The sequence below is a fragment of the Leptosomus discolor genome, chromosome 27 (assembly GCF_034619465.1).
Source record: "Leptosomus discolor isolate bLepDis1 chromosome 27, bLepDis1.hap2, whole genome shotgun sequence".
NCBI classification, from domain to species: domain Eukaryota; kingdom Metazoa; phylum Chordata; class Aves; order Leptosomiformes; family Leptosomidae; genus Leptosomus; species Leptosomus discolor.
This window is the reverse complement of record NC_141417.1, coordinates 227197-243131: the sequence shown is the minus strand read 5'-3', so window position 1 is coordinate 243131 and position 15935 is coordinate 227197. Positions and strand designations below refer to the sequence as shown.

The following is a 15935-nucleotide window of genomic DNA, read 5'->3' as shown; positions in this document are numbered from 1 at the left end:
CAAGCAGCCCTTTACGGTGCACGGGTGTGGGTGGTACCATAGCTGGGGCTGGGGCCAGTAACACCTTCCCCCTGCCTTGTCCATGCTCCGCTTCTGACCCAGCCCTGCTTTCCACAGACCCCTTCAAACCGTTCATCATCTTCTCCAACCGCCATGAGATCCGCCGCATTGACCTGCACCGGGGGGACTACAGCGTCCTGGTCCCTGGGCTGCGCAACACCATCGCCTTGGACTTCCACCTCAACCAGAGCTCGCTGTACTGGACCGATGTGGTGGAGGACAAAATCTACAGGGGGAAGCTACTTGAGAACGGAGGTGTGTAACCCTGAGAGCGTGGAGAAAGCTGGGGCGCCAGACGGGCGGGAAAGCAGGGGTGCGGTTCTGGAATAGGGTGCCGGCAATGGCTCCTTGGCACCCTGCAATGGTGCAGCCACTGGAGCCTACAGCCTCTGTAGCAGTCCTGTTCTGCTCTCCAAAGTTGCTCATTATGTAGGAGTTAATTAGCATTCCCAGCACTTCCCTGATGGTAATTGCAGCCCAGCAGCTGGGAGCACAAAGCTGGGCCCCCTCCCCATCAGTGCTGCAGAGCTGTGGGAGGTGGCACCTGCAGCGGGGGCAGCGAGAGCCCAGCGCCAGGACCGTGGACCTGGGGCTGAGCCCTCTGGGGCTCAGGCTCTGTTTGGGGAAGAAGCGTCCCTGCGCCGTCAACCCCAGTCAAGCTGGGTGGAGCTGTTCAGGACTGGGGTGTGATGGTGGCAGGTGGGCCGGGGAAGATGCACCAGGCTGAGCCCTGCCGGCGCTGTGCCCCACAGCTCTGACCAGCTTCGAGGTGGTGATACAGTATGGGCTGGCCACCCCAGAGGGGCTGGCCGTGGACTGGATCGCTGGCAACATCTACTGGGTGGAGAGCAACCTGGACCAGATCGAGGTGGCCAAGCTGGACGGCACCATGCGAACCACACTGCTGGCTGGAGACATCGAACATCCTCGTGCCATTGCCCTGGACCCCCGCTATGGGTAAGGCAGGAGGGGATGTTGGTCACCAGGACGCGGTGGCACCCTTGGGATCTTGCGGGGGGACCAGGGCACAGGCTTCTCTCTGGGCACACGCCCCACTGCTGATTCGTAAGGCAGAGGGTGGTGTCCCTGTGCTGACCGTCCCCGCTCGCTGTCCCTCACAGGATCCTCTTCTGGACAGACTGGGACGCCAGCCTACCCCGCATCGAGGCCGCCTCCATGAGTGGCGCGGGCCGGCGCACCATCCACAAGGAGACAGGCTCGGGGGGCTGGCCCAACGGGCTCACCGTCGACTACCTGGAGAAGCGCATCCTCTGGATCGACGCCAGGTGGGACTGGGACACCCACCTCTGCCCCACACCTCCCCCTCCCTGTCCCCTCAGAACCCCTGCCCTCCATGTCCCTCCCAGCTCTGGCACCTTCCCCCTTGCTCCTGTGTTGTTCTGCCCTTTGACTCCTGGGCTGGGAGCAAAACCCTTTGCTCTGTGGGTCTGTTTGTGTCTGCAGCACATGCCGGCCTTTGCTCTGGGTTTTCTCCTCTGCAGGGGCTCTGATCCCTGGTGTAAATCAGCAGCCGTCCTCCTCTGCAGTGTTAAGCAGAGCAGAGGAGGTGGCTGCTTAGACCCTGTGGGTTGTTGCTGTCGGGTTAAAGACACGGCCTTTGCCTGTGCCTGCTAGCCCTTGCCCAGCCATCTGCCTGCTCTCACCCCTGGTCTCTGCCGGGCACAGGTCAGATGCCATCTACTCAGCACTGTATGATGGGACGGGGCACATTGAGGTGCTGCGGGGACACGAGTACCTTTCACATCCCTTTGCCGTCACCCTGTACGGGGGTGAGGTCTACTGGACCGACTGGCGCACCAACACGCTGGCCAAGGCCAACAAGTGGACAGGGCACAACGTGACCGTGGTGCAGAGGACCAACACACAGCCTTTCGACCTGCAGGTGTATCACCCCTCCCGGCAGCCCCTGGGTGAGGCCTTGGGAAGCAGAGGGGGGAGGACAGGGCGGGGGGAGCGCAGTAGGGAGATGGTGCAGGCGCTCGGTGTGCGCCTGCGCCCACTCGGAGCATCACGTGGGAGCTGCTCCCACCCCCACAGCTGCCGCTTCTCACCCTTCGCTGAGCTGGAGGCCTCTGCTATGGCCCTGGCCACCCAGCAAAGCAATGTCTTGGGGTGATGCGGCTGATGGATCAGAGCTCCTCGACAGGGTCTGGGAGTTCTGCAGCTCTCTGGGGTCTCCTGGGTAGGTGTTCCCTGGAATAGGGGCGTCACCGAGTCTTGTCCCTTTTGCAGCTCCTAATCCCTGTGAAGCCAACGGGGGCAAAGGGCCATGTTCCCACCTCTGCCTCATCAACTACAACCGCACTTTGTCGTGTGCATGCCCCCACCTCATGAAGCTGGACAAGGACAACACAACCTGCTATGGTAGGGGTCTGCCCAGGCCGCCTCGAGGCAGGGAGGACAAGTGGGTGCTTCAGAGCTGGCTCTGCAGACCAGGCTGAGGTCCCATGCATGCCCCTCTCATCCTTCTCCCCAGAGTTTAAGAAGTTCCTGCTGTATGCGCGGCAGATGGAGATCCGGGGCGTGGACATCGACAACCCCTACTACAACTACATCATCTCCTTCACGGTGCCCGACATTGACAACGTCACGGTGGTGGACTACGACGCCCTGGAGCAGCGCATTTACTGGTCTGATGTTCGCACCCAGACAATCAAGAGAGCCTTTATCAACGGCACCGGCGTGGAGACAGTCGTCTCTGCGGGTGGGTGTGGAGGAGTATCGCCCCACACGGCTGCTCCTGTCAGGTCCCAGAGGGGAGCAGAGCTTCCAGCCCTCCAGTGGCTTCGGCTCCATGAGATCAGCCCTTCCTCTTCATCTGAGCACCATCCCAGCCCCGTTCTCAGAACTAATGAGTCTCACTTCTCCGTTTGCTTTCAGACCTGCCCAACGCTCACGGCCTCTCTGTGGACTGGGTTTCCAGAAACCTCTTCTGGACCAGCTACGATGCCAACAAGAAGCAGATCAACGTGGCCCGGCTGGACGGCTCCTTCAAGAACGCGGTGATCCAGGGGCTGGACAAGCCTCACTGCCTGGTAGTTCACCCCCTCCGGGGGTAAGTCTCTGGCAGGATGTGGTGCCAGCGGGCTTGGGGTCAGGCCAGGAGCGTCGAAGCAGGTGTACGTGCAGGCACACATATGCATGCGTGTGACAGCACACGTGCACAGCAGAGGAGAGAACAGGTTGCTCTCCCTATGTGTCAGCGTGTGTAGGAGGTGTGTGAGAGAAGACAGGGCCACAGCTTGGGAGATTTGTGTCTGTCGGCGTGTGTGAAGCAGTGGGCTGTGTCTCCATACACGCACACGAGTGCGTGAAGGCGAACAGCCTGCGTTTAAGCGTGCATCTGCGAGCATGTGCCGGTCTGGGCGTGCACAGGGCTTTGCTGGGCCCGGCTGCACGAGTGCTTACAAACACCAAACCCCCTCCCGAGTCCCAGCACTGGAGGTGAGGAGGCCATCAGGCTGCCTGGGCTGTGGAGTGAGAGGGGAGAGGGGCCAGCACAGGGCTGGCCACAGGCTGGAGAGGAGCCTGGAGAGCAGGCTGGGGTGGTGGGGACTGGCGGAGCCTGGGTGGGCTGGGAGGGCAGCAGAGCTGCATGTGGGCCATCTCTGCGGGGCTGCGGGAGCCACCGTGCTCAGTGTCCCCTCACTGGTGCAGGAAGCTGTATTGGACAGACGGGGATAACATCAGCATGGCCAACATGGACGGCAGCAACCGCACTCTCCTCTTCACCAACCAGAAAGGGCCTGTGGGTACGGACCCCCCCCACACCCTCCCCCGTATCCCCCTGCCTCGCGGTGCCCTTGCTGGCCCTAGAAGCCTCAAGCCCCTGGTCTGGCAGCCCCGGCTCCCTCGGGGGCTGGCAGCTGGTTTGTGCTGCGTTACCCTGACCTCCTCGCCTGCTCATGCTCCCTCTCCATCATCCCATTCGCTCTGCTGGTCCCGTCCCGCTTCCCGGATGGTGATGGTCCCTGCATGCCGCCTGGACACTGACGGTCCCTTGCTTTCCAGGCCTGGCCATTGACTACCCAGAGAGCAAGCTGTACTGGATCAGCTCTGGCAATGGCACCATCAACAGATGCAACCTGGACGGCAGCAACCTGGAGGTGATTGAATCCGTGAAGAGTCAGCTGAGCAAGGCGACTGCCCTGGCCATCATGGGTGAGAGCTGGCAGGGTGATGGGAGCGGTTTGTGAAGCCCTTTCCCTTTCTCCTGGCCCTGCCCAGACACAGACTGCTCATTGCCGCCTCTAGCAGCTGTGGAGGGAATGCTTCTCCACCAAAGGCTGAGCTCAGACCCCTTTTTCCAGGCCATCACATGTAAATCTGTGTGGAGCCACCGCTCTTGGCTGCTGGGGCGGGAGGGGATGGGGGAAGCTGCTGCATGTCCCTGCCTTCTCCTCCCAGGCAACAAGCTGTGGTGGGCTGACCAGGCCTCGGAGAGGATGGGCACCTGCAACAAGAAGGATGGGTCAGAGGTGACAGTGCTGCGCAACAGCACCACGCTGGTGATGCACATGAAGGTGTACGACGAGAGCATCCAGCAAGGTGAGCGCACAGTCCTGGGGTGGAGACCCTGCAGGGCCGGGCAGCGGCTCGTCCTCTCTGCCGGGGTGCCAGCAGGGCCCGAGTCTGGCCCAGGGTGGCTGGGTGGCTGGCTGACCCCATCCCTTCTTGCTGCCCAAAGCCTGGCCCTTGCCGTCATGCCGGGTCCCTGCCAGCTGGTGCAGAGCACCGATGCCTTGTGCGGCTGCCCTGAGCGGCACCGGCCCTGGCTGCCCCAGCCTCTGCCCAGGTGCCTGCAGCCCTGGCGGGTGTGCCCCGGCTCCCAGCTGCCCCTCACCCACTCTTCTCTCTGCGGCAGCTGGAACCAACCCCTGCAGCCTCAATAACGGCGACTGCTCGCAGCTCTGTCTCCCCACTTCTGAGACCTCCCGGTCCTGCATGTGCACCGCAGGCTACAGCCTGAAGAGCGGGCAGCAGTCCTGCGAAGGTGAGCGTGCCTGGCCCCATCCCCTCGCCCGAACTACCCCATTGGAGCAGAAACCCTGCAGCCTCCCCCTGGCCATGCCTCCTGCATACTGCAGCTCCGTCCGAGCCGCGTGGTGCTGCGAGGCCCAGCAAGACATTTGTGCTGGCGTGTGGTGTGGGGGGCTGGTAGCTGCTCGCTCCGGCTGTGTGCAGGCTCCTCCTGACTGCCCCGCGCCTCCCTGCACCCCGCAGCACTGCAGAGCGATGCTGGGGACCAGCAGGATGCTGGGGGTGCTGTGGGCTCTGACCACAGCAAGACCCTCGCATGGGCTGTCCCTGCGAGGAGCTGGCAGCGATGAGCACAGGGGCGCTACCCGGGCACCGAGGGCTCTGGGTGTAGCAGGGGGAGGGGAGCAGGACTGCACGGTGGGAGCCCTCAGAGGAGAGGTGAAACCCTCGCTGTCGGCACCGGTTTTGGGTCACTGACTCACCGCAGTCACTGAAAACAGCATTTGCTCTGCAGATCCTCAGTCCCTGCCCGGTTTGCCATCATCTTCCTCGGGAGGGAAGAGCCCCCCTCAATCCCTGGTCACTGCCAGGGCCTCTCAAAGGCTGTTTGTGTGCAAAATGTTCTTGGTGTTTTTGGAGGGGGCTGGCAGAGCTGCTGCACCATCTGGGTCAGGGCAGGGACTGAATAACAAGCGCTGCCCTGACCCAGATGCCTTTGCCAGCTCTCGGGGGTGGAGGCAGCTCTAGAAAGAGGCCTCGCTTGTGCCTCCCGTGTGCCCTGGTGTGGGTCAGGACCCCCTGAACAGGCTGCTCCGGGGCTTGCAGCCTCCAGGGCCCACCAGAACACAGCCCCTTCGCAGAGCCGAGCAGGGAAGGGCTTTGCGGCTGTTTCCCGTGTTCTGCCTCAGCCATCAGAGAAACCTCATCCCTGACTATGTCCGTGCTTGATTTAGAGTGAGTTGTTCCCTGCTCTCTTTCCACAAGGTTTGCCATTCCTTCCCTTGCCCAGTGTGGTGGTGAAAGCCATCCCATCCTGGTCACAGAGGATTTTTCTCCTTAGGTTCATCCTGGTTAGCCCCCTCTCGCACAGGGACCCAAGGGAAGCAGGGGCATCCCTCCCTCCGTGAGAAACCACAGTGCTGCAGAGCTGTCAGAGCGTGCCGTGCGCATGCCCCCCATGTAAACACGTCACCCCCCGACCGCAGCACTGTGGGCAGGATCAGGCACCCGGTGTCCGGCAGAACTGCCTCCCCCGCCGCCTCCCTGGCTGCCTGTGGAGATGCCACTCGCGCTGCCAGCCCACATCTCACATGTGTCAGCCTTGGAGTCAGCTGAGGGGTGGGCGTAGGGTCTGCCTCTGTGGGGATGCGTCAGGCAGCTGCACAGCCTGCCAGCAGGTCCAGCCAGCATGGTTCAACCCTGCCCTGCCTGTTCCTCTGCTGTCCTGGGCCTTCTGCCTGGGCCAGGGACTGGTGGTGCTGCTGTCATGGCAAGGTCGAACGCTGCCACCAGCCCTGCCAGGCTTGTGCTCCTCCATGGAGCTGCTGTTGCCGTTTCCATGAGTTGTGGCTGTCCATTGAGGGTTTGTGGGATGCATCTGACTGTCCCCGCATCTGTGTTGCAGGTGTCGGCTCCTTCCTCCTGTATTCGGTCCATGAGGGGATCCGCGGCATTCCTCTGGACCCCAACGACAAGTCAGATGCTCTCGTGCCTGTGTCAGGGACCTCCCTGGCTGTGGGGATCGACTTCCATGCAGGTGACATGGGGGCTGGGAGCAGGACAACAGGGCTGGAGAGGTCGGGGAGGGGGAGCACAAGAGGGACCATCGCCAGACCCTGCTTTGGCAGTGCTCTGCCCTAGGACATCTCCTCTCAGCAGCTCCGGGTGCGGGAGGGTTTCAGCTCCCCACGCCAGGGCCTTGGGGGGCATCTTAGCCCGCATCTGTGCCACCCTTGGGGTGACCCAGAGGCGGTCACTGACACCCGCTCTTCTGCCTGGTCCCTCTCAGAGAATGACACAATTTACTGGGTGGATATGGGTCTGAGCACCATTAGCCGGGCCAAGCGGGACCAGACGTGGCGGGAGGACGTGGTCACCAACGGCATTGGCCGTGTGGAGGGCATCGCCGTGGACTGGATCGCCGGTGAGATGGGGCTCTGGAGCAGGGAGGAGTGGGTGGGCAGTTCGAGAGCGGAGCTTGCGCAGGTGCTCACTGTCCTCTCTGCAGGAAACATCTACTGGACAGACCAGGGCTTCGATGTCATCGAGGTGGCCAGGCTGAACGGGTCCTTCCGCTACGTCGTCATCTCGCAGGGACTGGACAAGCCGCGGGCCATCACGGTCCATCCAGAGAAGGGGTGAGACACCGCACAAAGCTGCCCGGAGAGGGCCGTGAGCTCAGGAGTGGGCACATACCGGAGACCCTCAGCACCCTCCCCACAGAGCCATGCAGTTTGCACAGAGTGGAGAAGGACTCATAGGTCTGCTGCCACACCAAGGGACAGGCCCCTGGTGTCCAAACCAGCTGGGTTTAACCACCTTTCACTGATGGGCTGAGCTTCCTGGGGGTCCCCATGACTTCGTGGGTGCAAGCACCTCAAAAAATCCAAGTGGAGCCTCCCCAGACCAGCTCCAGCTTTGGACGGAATCACAGGGAGAGGAGAGTTGTTTGGGTCTGGGAAAGGAAAGAGAACAGCACCTTAAGTGCCTGGCACACGGGATCGTTTCTGGGCTGCATCCAGCTGCAATGCAGTGCTCCTTTCCCCAGTGCAGCATGGTCGGCAAGCACACAGTGACCAGGAGGCTGGCATATCACCAGGGGTCTGGACTGAGGCCCCGGTGTGGAGGGATGAGGGACAGAGGTGTTTGTCCTCTGCTCCGATAGCCAAAAGGCCCACGGATGCTGCTTCTGGCCAGTCCTGTGGTCATGTCCCTGCTGTCCCCTGCAGGTACCTGTTCTGGACGGAGTGGGGGCAGTACCCCCGCATCGAACGGTCACGCCTGGACGGGACCGAGCGGATGGTGCTGGTGAACGTCAGTATCAGTTGGCCCAATGGGATATCTGTCGACTACGAGGTACAGCTGCTGGCTGGGAGGACGGTGCTGCCCTGGGGCCTGGCGGGGAGTGTACCTGTCCCAAGGGTCCCTGCAGCTATGTCCCTGCTGGTGGGGCCTCTGGGGACACGACTTCCCTCCCCCAGGCCCTGGAGTCTCCTCTCCAGTGTGGGGAGGGATGTCCAAGGTGGTCATCTTCTGAACCCTGGGACCTTCTGCCAGACATGGTGGAGGGTGCGGAGGGTCCCTTAGTGCCGCCCAGGTGCGCTGCTCCATTGCTGACTGGGACGCTTTCTCATCGCCTCAGGACGGGAAGCTTTACTGGTGCGATGCCCGGACAGACAAGATTGAACGAATCGACCTGGAGACGGGCGAAAACCGAGAGGTCGTCCTGTCCAGCAACAACATGGACATGTTCTCGGTGTCGGTGTTCGAGGAGTACATCTACTGGAGCGATAGGTGCGGTGCCTGAGGGGTCCAGCGGTGCTGGGGGTGCTCCAGGCACCGGCTGTGTGGGAGGGTGGGGGCAGCTGGCGGGTGCTATGGGAAGGTGGATCTGGGTCCCACCGCAGGGTGCTGCTGGGGTGGGCCCCGCATCGGTTGCTCAGTTGCTCTGTCCTTTCTTAGGACTCATGCGAATGGCTCCATCAAAAGGGGCAACAAGGACAACGCCACCGAGTCAGTGTCCCTGCGGACAGGGATCGGCGTGCAGCTCAAGGACATCAAAGTCTTCAACCGGGCCAGGCAGAAGGGTGCGTCCAGGAGCGTGGTGTCAGCCCCTCGTGCGGTGCTGCCGAGCGCCGGCGGCCGCCCAAGCTGGGCTCCCACGGCAGGCAGATGCAGGGAGGGGGATGGAAACAAACGGGCCACTGTGTCCTCTTCAAAGAACTGTGTCGCTCGCCGTGGGCTGAGCCCATTTCTTCACTCGCTTCCTGTGGGAGGGGGGAGAGGTGAAAAGCGGCCGAGCGGGAGCATCCTCCTACACAGAGCCTGCCCAGTCCCTTGAACAATCCCCCCTTTCCTCCCCAGGCACCAACATCTGTGCCCAGAGCAACGGGGGATGCCAGCAGCTCTGCCTGTTCCGGGGCGGTGGGCAGAGGACGTGTGCCTGCGCCCACGGCATGCTGTCCGAGGACGGGGTGAGCTGCCGGGACTACGACGGCTACCTGCTGTATTCGGAGCGCACCATCCTCAAGAGCATCCACCTGTCGGACGAGAACAACCTCAACGCGCCCATCAAGCCCTTCGAGGACGCAGAGCACATGAAGAACGTCATTGCTCTGGCCTTCGACTACCGCTACGGCTCCAAGGGCAGCAACCGTATATTCTACAGCGACATCCACTTCGGCAACATCCAACAGATCAACGACGACGGCACAGGGCGCAAGACCATCGTGGAGAGTGAGTGTCACAGGGCTCCTTCCATGCACCTCTGCCCTCAGACCCCCTCTTTCTGGTCTCTCCTGGCACCTCTTCCTAAACTGCCTCCTTCCTCGCCCAAGGGCTTTTTTTCCTTTTCTCCGTTAGCACTTTTTGGTGCTTTCGAGAGACATTTTGAGTGGCAGCTGTTAAGAGTTCAGCTCTGAGCTTTCTACCGGAGCCTCTGGAAGAGGCAGCAGCCTGTGGTAGAGGGCGCAAGTGTCAGGAGAGTCTGCAGAGCTTGTTCTGGCAAGGAGCGTGTATCACGAGGCTCAGACACGCATGTGGGTATGCATTGCTCTAGAAACAAGGCACTGCAGCAAACTTGGGATCTGCTCTGTGTTTGTATTTGGCTTCCGAGACAGACCTGTTGAGCCTGAGCAAACCTTGCCATGCCTGGCCCTGTCTTCACCTCCAGCCCTCGGTTTGCACTTGGTTGGTTTTACTGGCTCCTGCAGCAGTTGGAAAGATCCCGTCTGTTGCTCTGTGTCAGGAGGGAGCACCTCCAGCAGGGGTTATAGATGTGCTCGCTAATGAGTGTATTTACATGTGGCACTTGGGATAGCTGTTGTGGCTGAGATCGGGAGAGCAGGGCCCATCCCTCATAGCCGGTTCATTAAACCTTTTGCTGATCGTTAATGAGGGAGGAAGGATGGGTTTGAGTTCCTGGCCTGGGAGCTGGAGGGAAGGTCTCCCTGGTCAGCCACGAGTCTTCGTCTTGTCACTTTGTGCCTCTGGGCCTCAGCTCTTCCCTGGCAGAGGGAGACCCTTCCCTTTGCAGTGCTGCTGCTGCTGCAGGGGCACTGGCACCCCAAGCAAGCCTGGCCAGTGCAGGGGAGATGATCAGAGCACGAGCTTGAAAGCCAAGTTCAAGTCCTTGTTTCATCGTAGGTGAACACCACTCAGCCTTCCTGCAAGGAAGTGTTGGTATCTGGTTGGTAGCAGGGGTCTGCCCAGAGGCCCCTAAAGTCTTCTGGGTCTCGGCTCACCCATTAGCACAGACACCAGCCCAGCCCTGACAAGTCCCATCAGGTGCTGCCGCATGGGCACAGTATTAGCAAGTAGCCAGAGCCTCTGAGAGATTTTTTGGGGGTGTGATTAAAAGCAATAACATCAGGCTGATAAAGAAGACTTGTCCAAGTGTCATGGTCAGGACTGGCTGAATGCAGCCCTTGCCTGTCCTCCCCTCCTGCAGACGTGGGCTCAGTGGAGGGGCTGGCATACCACCGCGGCTGGGACACGCTGTACTGGACAAGCTACACCACCTCCACCATCACCCGCCACACCGTGGACCAGAGCCGCCTGGGGGCTTTCGAGAGGGAGACAGTGATCACCATGTCAGGGGACGATCACCCCCGGGCCTTCGTGCTGGACGAGTGCCAGAAGTGAGTGGCCATCGGTGGTCCAGCCAGCCCGCCTGGGGGGTCCACACGGTCCCAGGGCCAGTGTCCAGGTGGGAACACCCCTCCACTGGGGAGGAAGCACTGGTTCCCACCACAGAGAGTATTGGACCTCGGGGAGGAAAGCCCGTGTCCCCCCTCCCCACATGTCCTTCAGCACCCCAAAGCAAAGGCAGAAAACCCTGTCCCATCCCCTTCTCTGGCTGGCTGGTACCATGGGGTACCATGTTTCCTAGCTGGCTGCAGTGGCCTCATTCATCTCCCTCCCACCCGTTTTTGTGTGGGGACAGTGACCCATCCATCCCAAAGTCCCTGGAAGCCCCACAGCAGCAGAGGGGTGGGCTGAGCCAACACGCATGTGGCGGACAGCTGCAGTTGCAAAGACATCACGTGTCTCTCCCCTTCCAGCTTGATGTTCTGGACCAACTGGAACGAGCAGCACCCCAGCATCATGCGTGCCACCCTCTCTGGTGCCAACGTCCTCATCATCATTGATCAGGACATACGGACACCCAACGGGCTGGCCATCGACCACAAGGCTGAGAAGATCTACTTCTCTGATGCCACACTGGACAAAATCGAGCGCTGTGAATACGATGGCTCCCACCGCCATGTGAGTCCAGACCTGGCCCCAGCAGCAGAGATGGGGGAGGAGAGCGGCGAGTGTCGGAACTGGGGCTGGCGTATTGTCAGAGGACAGCAGAGCTGTTCCCGGGGCGCGGGGCGGGTCGGGCCTTCCCCTGGGGCAGACACATGGGGACAGGCTGCATTCGGGGTGGTGCCGGGGGCTACGTCCCACAGGCGGGTTCTCTCGTGCTCACGGTTTGCCAATGTCCGGCAGGTGATCCTGAAATCAGAGCCCGTGCACCCCTTTGGCCTGGCTGTCTACGGCGATTACATCTTCTGGACGGACTGGGTGCGCAGGGCTGTGCAACGAGCCAACAAGTACGTGGGCACTGACATGAAGCTCCTGCGTGTTGACATCCCCCAGCAGCCCATGGGCATCATTGCCGTGGCCAACGACACCGACAGCTGTAAGGATGCCCCGTGCCCCACCCGTCACCCGCAGCCTCACCACCACGGGCCCCTGCTCCCCTGCCTTGGCGAGACCTCTGCCCCCTCTCTCAGACGGCTCTGCCCCCTGCCAGACAGCGCTGCTCTTCCACCCCATCTGCAGGCCAGGGGAAGGGGGAACTCATCCCACCATCCTTCCTGGCCCGTTATTGCCCCTTCAGGACCCTCACACCAAGGCCTGTCCATCTCCAAACCCTGTGCAGGGTGAAAAGAGGGAGAATTTGCCCCATTTGTGCTCTGCCGAGGGTACCCTCCTTGCAAGATCTGGGGAGGCTGGAAGCCCCCAACCTGATGCATCCCCCATAGCCCCCTCTGAAGAGCCTGGGGAGGAACCCCTGCTTTTCCTCTCCCCAACAGGGAGGATGAGGGGAAGGGACTGCTGAGACTGTCCCTGGTGTGACTGCTCTTCGTCTCTCCTAGGTGAGCTGTCCCTGTGCAGGGTGAACAACGGCGGCTGCCAGGATCTCTGCCTGCTCACGCCCAAAGGACACGTCAACTGCTCCTGCCGTGGCGAGCGTGTCCTGCAGGAGGATTTCACCTGCAAAGGTTGGAGGGGCAGTGGAAGCGGGAGCTGATGGGGATGGGAAAGGGAGGAGGAGAGGCCGATCTCAGCCTGGCAGAGCTGATGTTCCCCGTGCCCTCCGCAGCCTTGAATTCCACCTGCAACATGCACGACGAGTTCGAGTGTGGGAACGGCGACTGCATTGACTTCAGCCGGACCTGCGACAGTGTGGTCCACTGCAAGGACAAGTCAGATGAGAAGCAGTCCTACTGCAGTAAGGTTCCTCCTCTTGCTGCTTTGCTCAAACACACCCACACTCCCCTCGGCACGCACAGGCGCCCTGCTAGAGGCAGGCCTACCCAGACCTTTTCCAGTTTTGGGGGTAGGCTGGAGAGTGGGACACCTTGAGCTGATCCAGTGGGGGCTGCAGCACCCTCCCTCTGACACCAACCCTAGCTCCTCAGCCGGGAGGGGTCTCTGCTGGGCAAAGGCCAATCTTAACCCTGTGGTGTTGCCAGCACAGCACGAGGGATCCTGTTTCCTAATCCTGCCTGTGTAGTTTCTTCCCCTGATGAAGGGTCCCTGAGGAGCTGATGCACCCGAGGGTGCTGGCCCTCCCTTTGCACTCACCTCCTTCTCCTCCTCCTCCCTCTCCTCCTCCCTCACAGGCAACCGCAAGTGCAAGAAGGGTTACCTGCACTGCATGAATGGGCGCTGCGTCGCCAGCCGCTACTGGTGCAATGGCGTGGATGACTGCGGGGACAACTCGGACGAAGTGCCGTGCAACAGTAAGCAGGCTGGCTGGCTCCCGGCCAGCCCTTGCCAGGGCTCGGTCAGCTGTCTGGGACAGGGACGGAGGCTTTGGGAAAGAGTTACCTTCAGCTTGACAGGATCAGAGCAGAGCCAGGGCTTAACAGAGAGTCAAGGTCTAAATCCTATTTGTGCTGCTTGTGCCACAGACCACTTTATAAAGCTCACTCGCTGACAGTTGAGGGGAAAAACTCCCGAGCGCAGCCATGTGGCACTCAGAGCCTCCTGAGAACAGTGGTTTGACACCCAGGAGGGACACAAGGCGATGGCGAGGAGCGGTGTCGCTGCTCCTCATGGCTCCTGTGTTCCTAAGAAAAGGGCACCCCAGCCAACCCCAAGGGCAGCATCCCTTCAGAGCCGCAGGAGCCTGTCTGCTTGGTTCAGAACCGACAGGGAAGGTCAGGAGCTTCTCTGAGCCCATCCAGGCCTGCGAGCGACCGGCCAGCTCAGGAGACGAGCTCAGGCTGCCGGGCAGAGTGCGTGAGCCCGAGAGGGACTGGGTCTGAGCTGGGAGGGGACCAGAGCTGGGAGTGCAGGATCAGGCGGTCCATAGCTGTGCTGGGCAGCGGGTGTATGCACGTGCACACCCATCCGCAACGCGAGTGGGGGCTGCGGGGTGGCTGTACACGCTGAGTCCCCCAGCCCAGCCTCATCCGCTGCGGGGGCTTCCGCCTTGCAGAAACGAGCTGCGCTGCTACCGAGTTTCGCTGCCGAGATGGGAGCTGCATTGGGAATTCAAGCCGCTGTAACCAGTTCATCGATTGCGAGGATGCTTCGGATGAAATGAACTGCAGTGAGTGCCCCGGCTGCTGTCCCGTGTTTCCTGCTGCCTCCCCAGCTCTGCCCTGCTCTAGCTCTGGAGATGCTCCTGCCCTCTGTGCCTGCGGGTGGGGGCCTGGCTCCCTGCACCTCCTTTCAGTCTTTGGGACTTGTGCTGAATCAGGGAGGGAGAAGGGCCCTGGCTCCCATCCTGTCAGCGGAGGCCAGCCCTGGTTTACTCGCCGGCTGGAAGCAACCCCGTCCCATCACGGTGTGGAGGGATGCAGTGCTTGGCACCTCACCACTGTCGGAAGCGCTTAACGTGGTCCCAGCAGCTCGGGGCACATGTGGGGCAGAGTCAGCTCGGTGCTGCTCTGGAGAGGGGAAGGGCTGTGAGCAGCAGGGCGAGGGCTCGTGCTGTACGGTGGGAGCTTGTCCAAAGGGCTGTGCCACCAGCAAACAGCGCCCGTCACCTGGGGCTCCTGGTGTGGTTCCTTGCAGCCGCCACCGACTGCAGCAGCTATTTCAAGCTGGGGGTGAAGGGTACCACGTTCCAGAAGTGCGAACATACTTCTCTGTGCTACGCTCCGAGCTGGGTGTGCGATGGGGCAAATGACTGCGGAGACTACTCGGACGAGCGCAACTGCCCGGGTGAGAGCGGGGAGAGGAAAGGGGGCTCGGGCCTGGGAGAGCGGGGCATCGCGCCGGCCCTCGAGCCAGGTGCTCCCCTTTGAGAGCTGTTTGGGCGGCAGATGCTTTGTTTGCACACCAGGACCATCGTCCTTTGCCTGCGCAGCTCCTGCAGGGAGGGTGCTGCAGGTGCTGATCGATGCGGGATCACAGAGGGCTTTTGGGGAGGAATCCTGCAAAGTCGGGCAGTTCTGGGTTATGAGGAGGCAGGATGTGTCTGTGCCACCACCCTTACGGACGTTTCCTTCACAAACCAGGCGGGAGGAAACCCAAGTGTCCAGCCAATTACTTCGCCTGCCCAAGCGGGAGATGCATCCCCATGACCTGGACCTGTGACAAAGAGGATGACTGCGAGAACGGAGAAGACGAGACTCACTGCAGTGAGCGGCAGGGTGGGGAGAGCAAGGGACTCCAGGGTGATAGCACGGGGTGGCGAGTACAAGCATGCTGGAGGGGAGGCAGGACCCTCTCCTCTCACGGACATCCTTTTGCAAAGGACAGACTCGATTCTTCCCCCTCTGTGGTCTTATTCTACAAGCTCGGGCTTTTAACTGTGACCAATGCAAATGTCCTTGTGCATTTGTTTGCTCAGCACGTGCACGAGTGTCCGTGGTCATTTTGAAGGTGGCCAGTTTCGGCTCACTTGCGTTATGTTTTTAGTTCCAACCTCCTGAACAAACCCCGAACGGTGCTCAGGAACTGGGGAACCTCCCCGGCTCCAGAGCAGGGAACCCCACAGCAGTCCTACAGCTGCAGGCATGTGGGCACTGCCAGGTCTGGGCGAGCAGTAGCCCCAGCACCACCCTGGGCTCCAGCCCTGGAGCCCGGCTGGCCCAGCCTGGCTGTGCCTTGGTGCCGTGTCCTTCCCCCCGCATCGCCCCAGTGCTGATGCCTCCTCTTCTCCTCTCCCAGACAAGTTCTGCTACCCCGTGCAGTTTGAGTGCAACAACCACCGCTGCATCTCCAAGCTCTGGGTGTGTGACGGGGCAGATGACTGCGGGGACGGCTCTGATGAGGACAGCCGCTGCCGTGAGTCTGCTCCAGCCCCTGCTCTGACATCTCTCGGTCCCTGCCTGTGCTGCTGCTCCACCTCTGTGTATTCCTGCCTCTGCCCACCCCTTCTCCCACCCTTGCTTTCCTGTGCCATGCTTCTCACTGCTCTCCTG

The 15935-nt window shown here is 61.4% G+C and overlaps 1 protein-coding gene across 1 annotated transcript in view; it reads left to right on the top strand.

Moving 5' to 3' along the window:
- LRP1 (LDL receptor related protein 1) overlaps window positions 1-15935 on the top strand; it is a 72285-nt gene that overhangs the window by 38835 nt on the left and 17515 nt on the right. The window contains exons 27-54 of the mRNA XM_086478565.1: window positions 118-315; window positions 813-1017; window positions 1182-1346; window positions 1747-1991; window positions 2314-2445; window positions 2558-2785; window positions 2962-3136; window positions 3739-3833; window positions 4093-4242; window positions 4489-4629; window positions 4946-5074; window positions 6686-6817; window positions 7070-7204; window positions 7289-7418; window positions 8010-8136; window positions 8423-8574; window positions 8743-8867; window positions 9145-9516; window positions 10730-10919; window positions 11343-11547; window positions 11776-11968; window positions 12429-12554; window positions 12656-12784; window positions 13179-13298; window positions 14000-14113; window positions 14581-14730; window positions 15027-15161; window positions 15682-15798. Coding sequence (XP_086334691.1) covers window positions 118-315; window positions 813-1017; window positions 1182-1346; window positions 1747-1991; window positions 2314-2445; window positions 2558-2785; window positions 2962-3136; window positions 3739-3833; window positions 4093-4242; window positions 4489-4629; window positions 4946-5074; window positions 6686-6817; window positions 7070-7204; window positions 7289-7418; window positions 8010-8136; window positions 8423-8574; window positions 8743-8867; window positions 9145-9516; window positions 10730-10919; window positions 11343-11547; window positions 11776-11968; window positions 12429-12554; window positions 12656-12784; window positions 13179-13298; window positions 14000-14113; window positions 14581-14730; window positions 15027-15161; window positions 15682-15798 — 4515 coding nt within the window. The remainder of the gene's footprint in view (window positions 1-117; window positions 316-812; window positions 1018-1181; window positions 1347-1746; window positions 1992-2313; window positions 2446-2557; window positions 2786-2961; window positions 3137-3738; window positions 3834-4092; window positions 4243-4488; window positions 4630-4945; window positions 5075-6685; window positions 6818-7069; window positions 7205-7288; window positions 7419-8009; window positions 8137-8422; window positions 8575-8742; window positions 8868-9144; window positions 9517-10729; window positions 10920-11342; window positions 11548-11775; window positions 11969-12428; window positions 12555-12655; window positions 12785-13178; window positions 13299-13999; window positions 14114-14580; window positions 14731-15026; window positions 15162-15681; window positions 15799-15935) is intronic.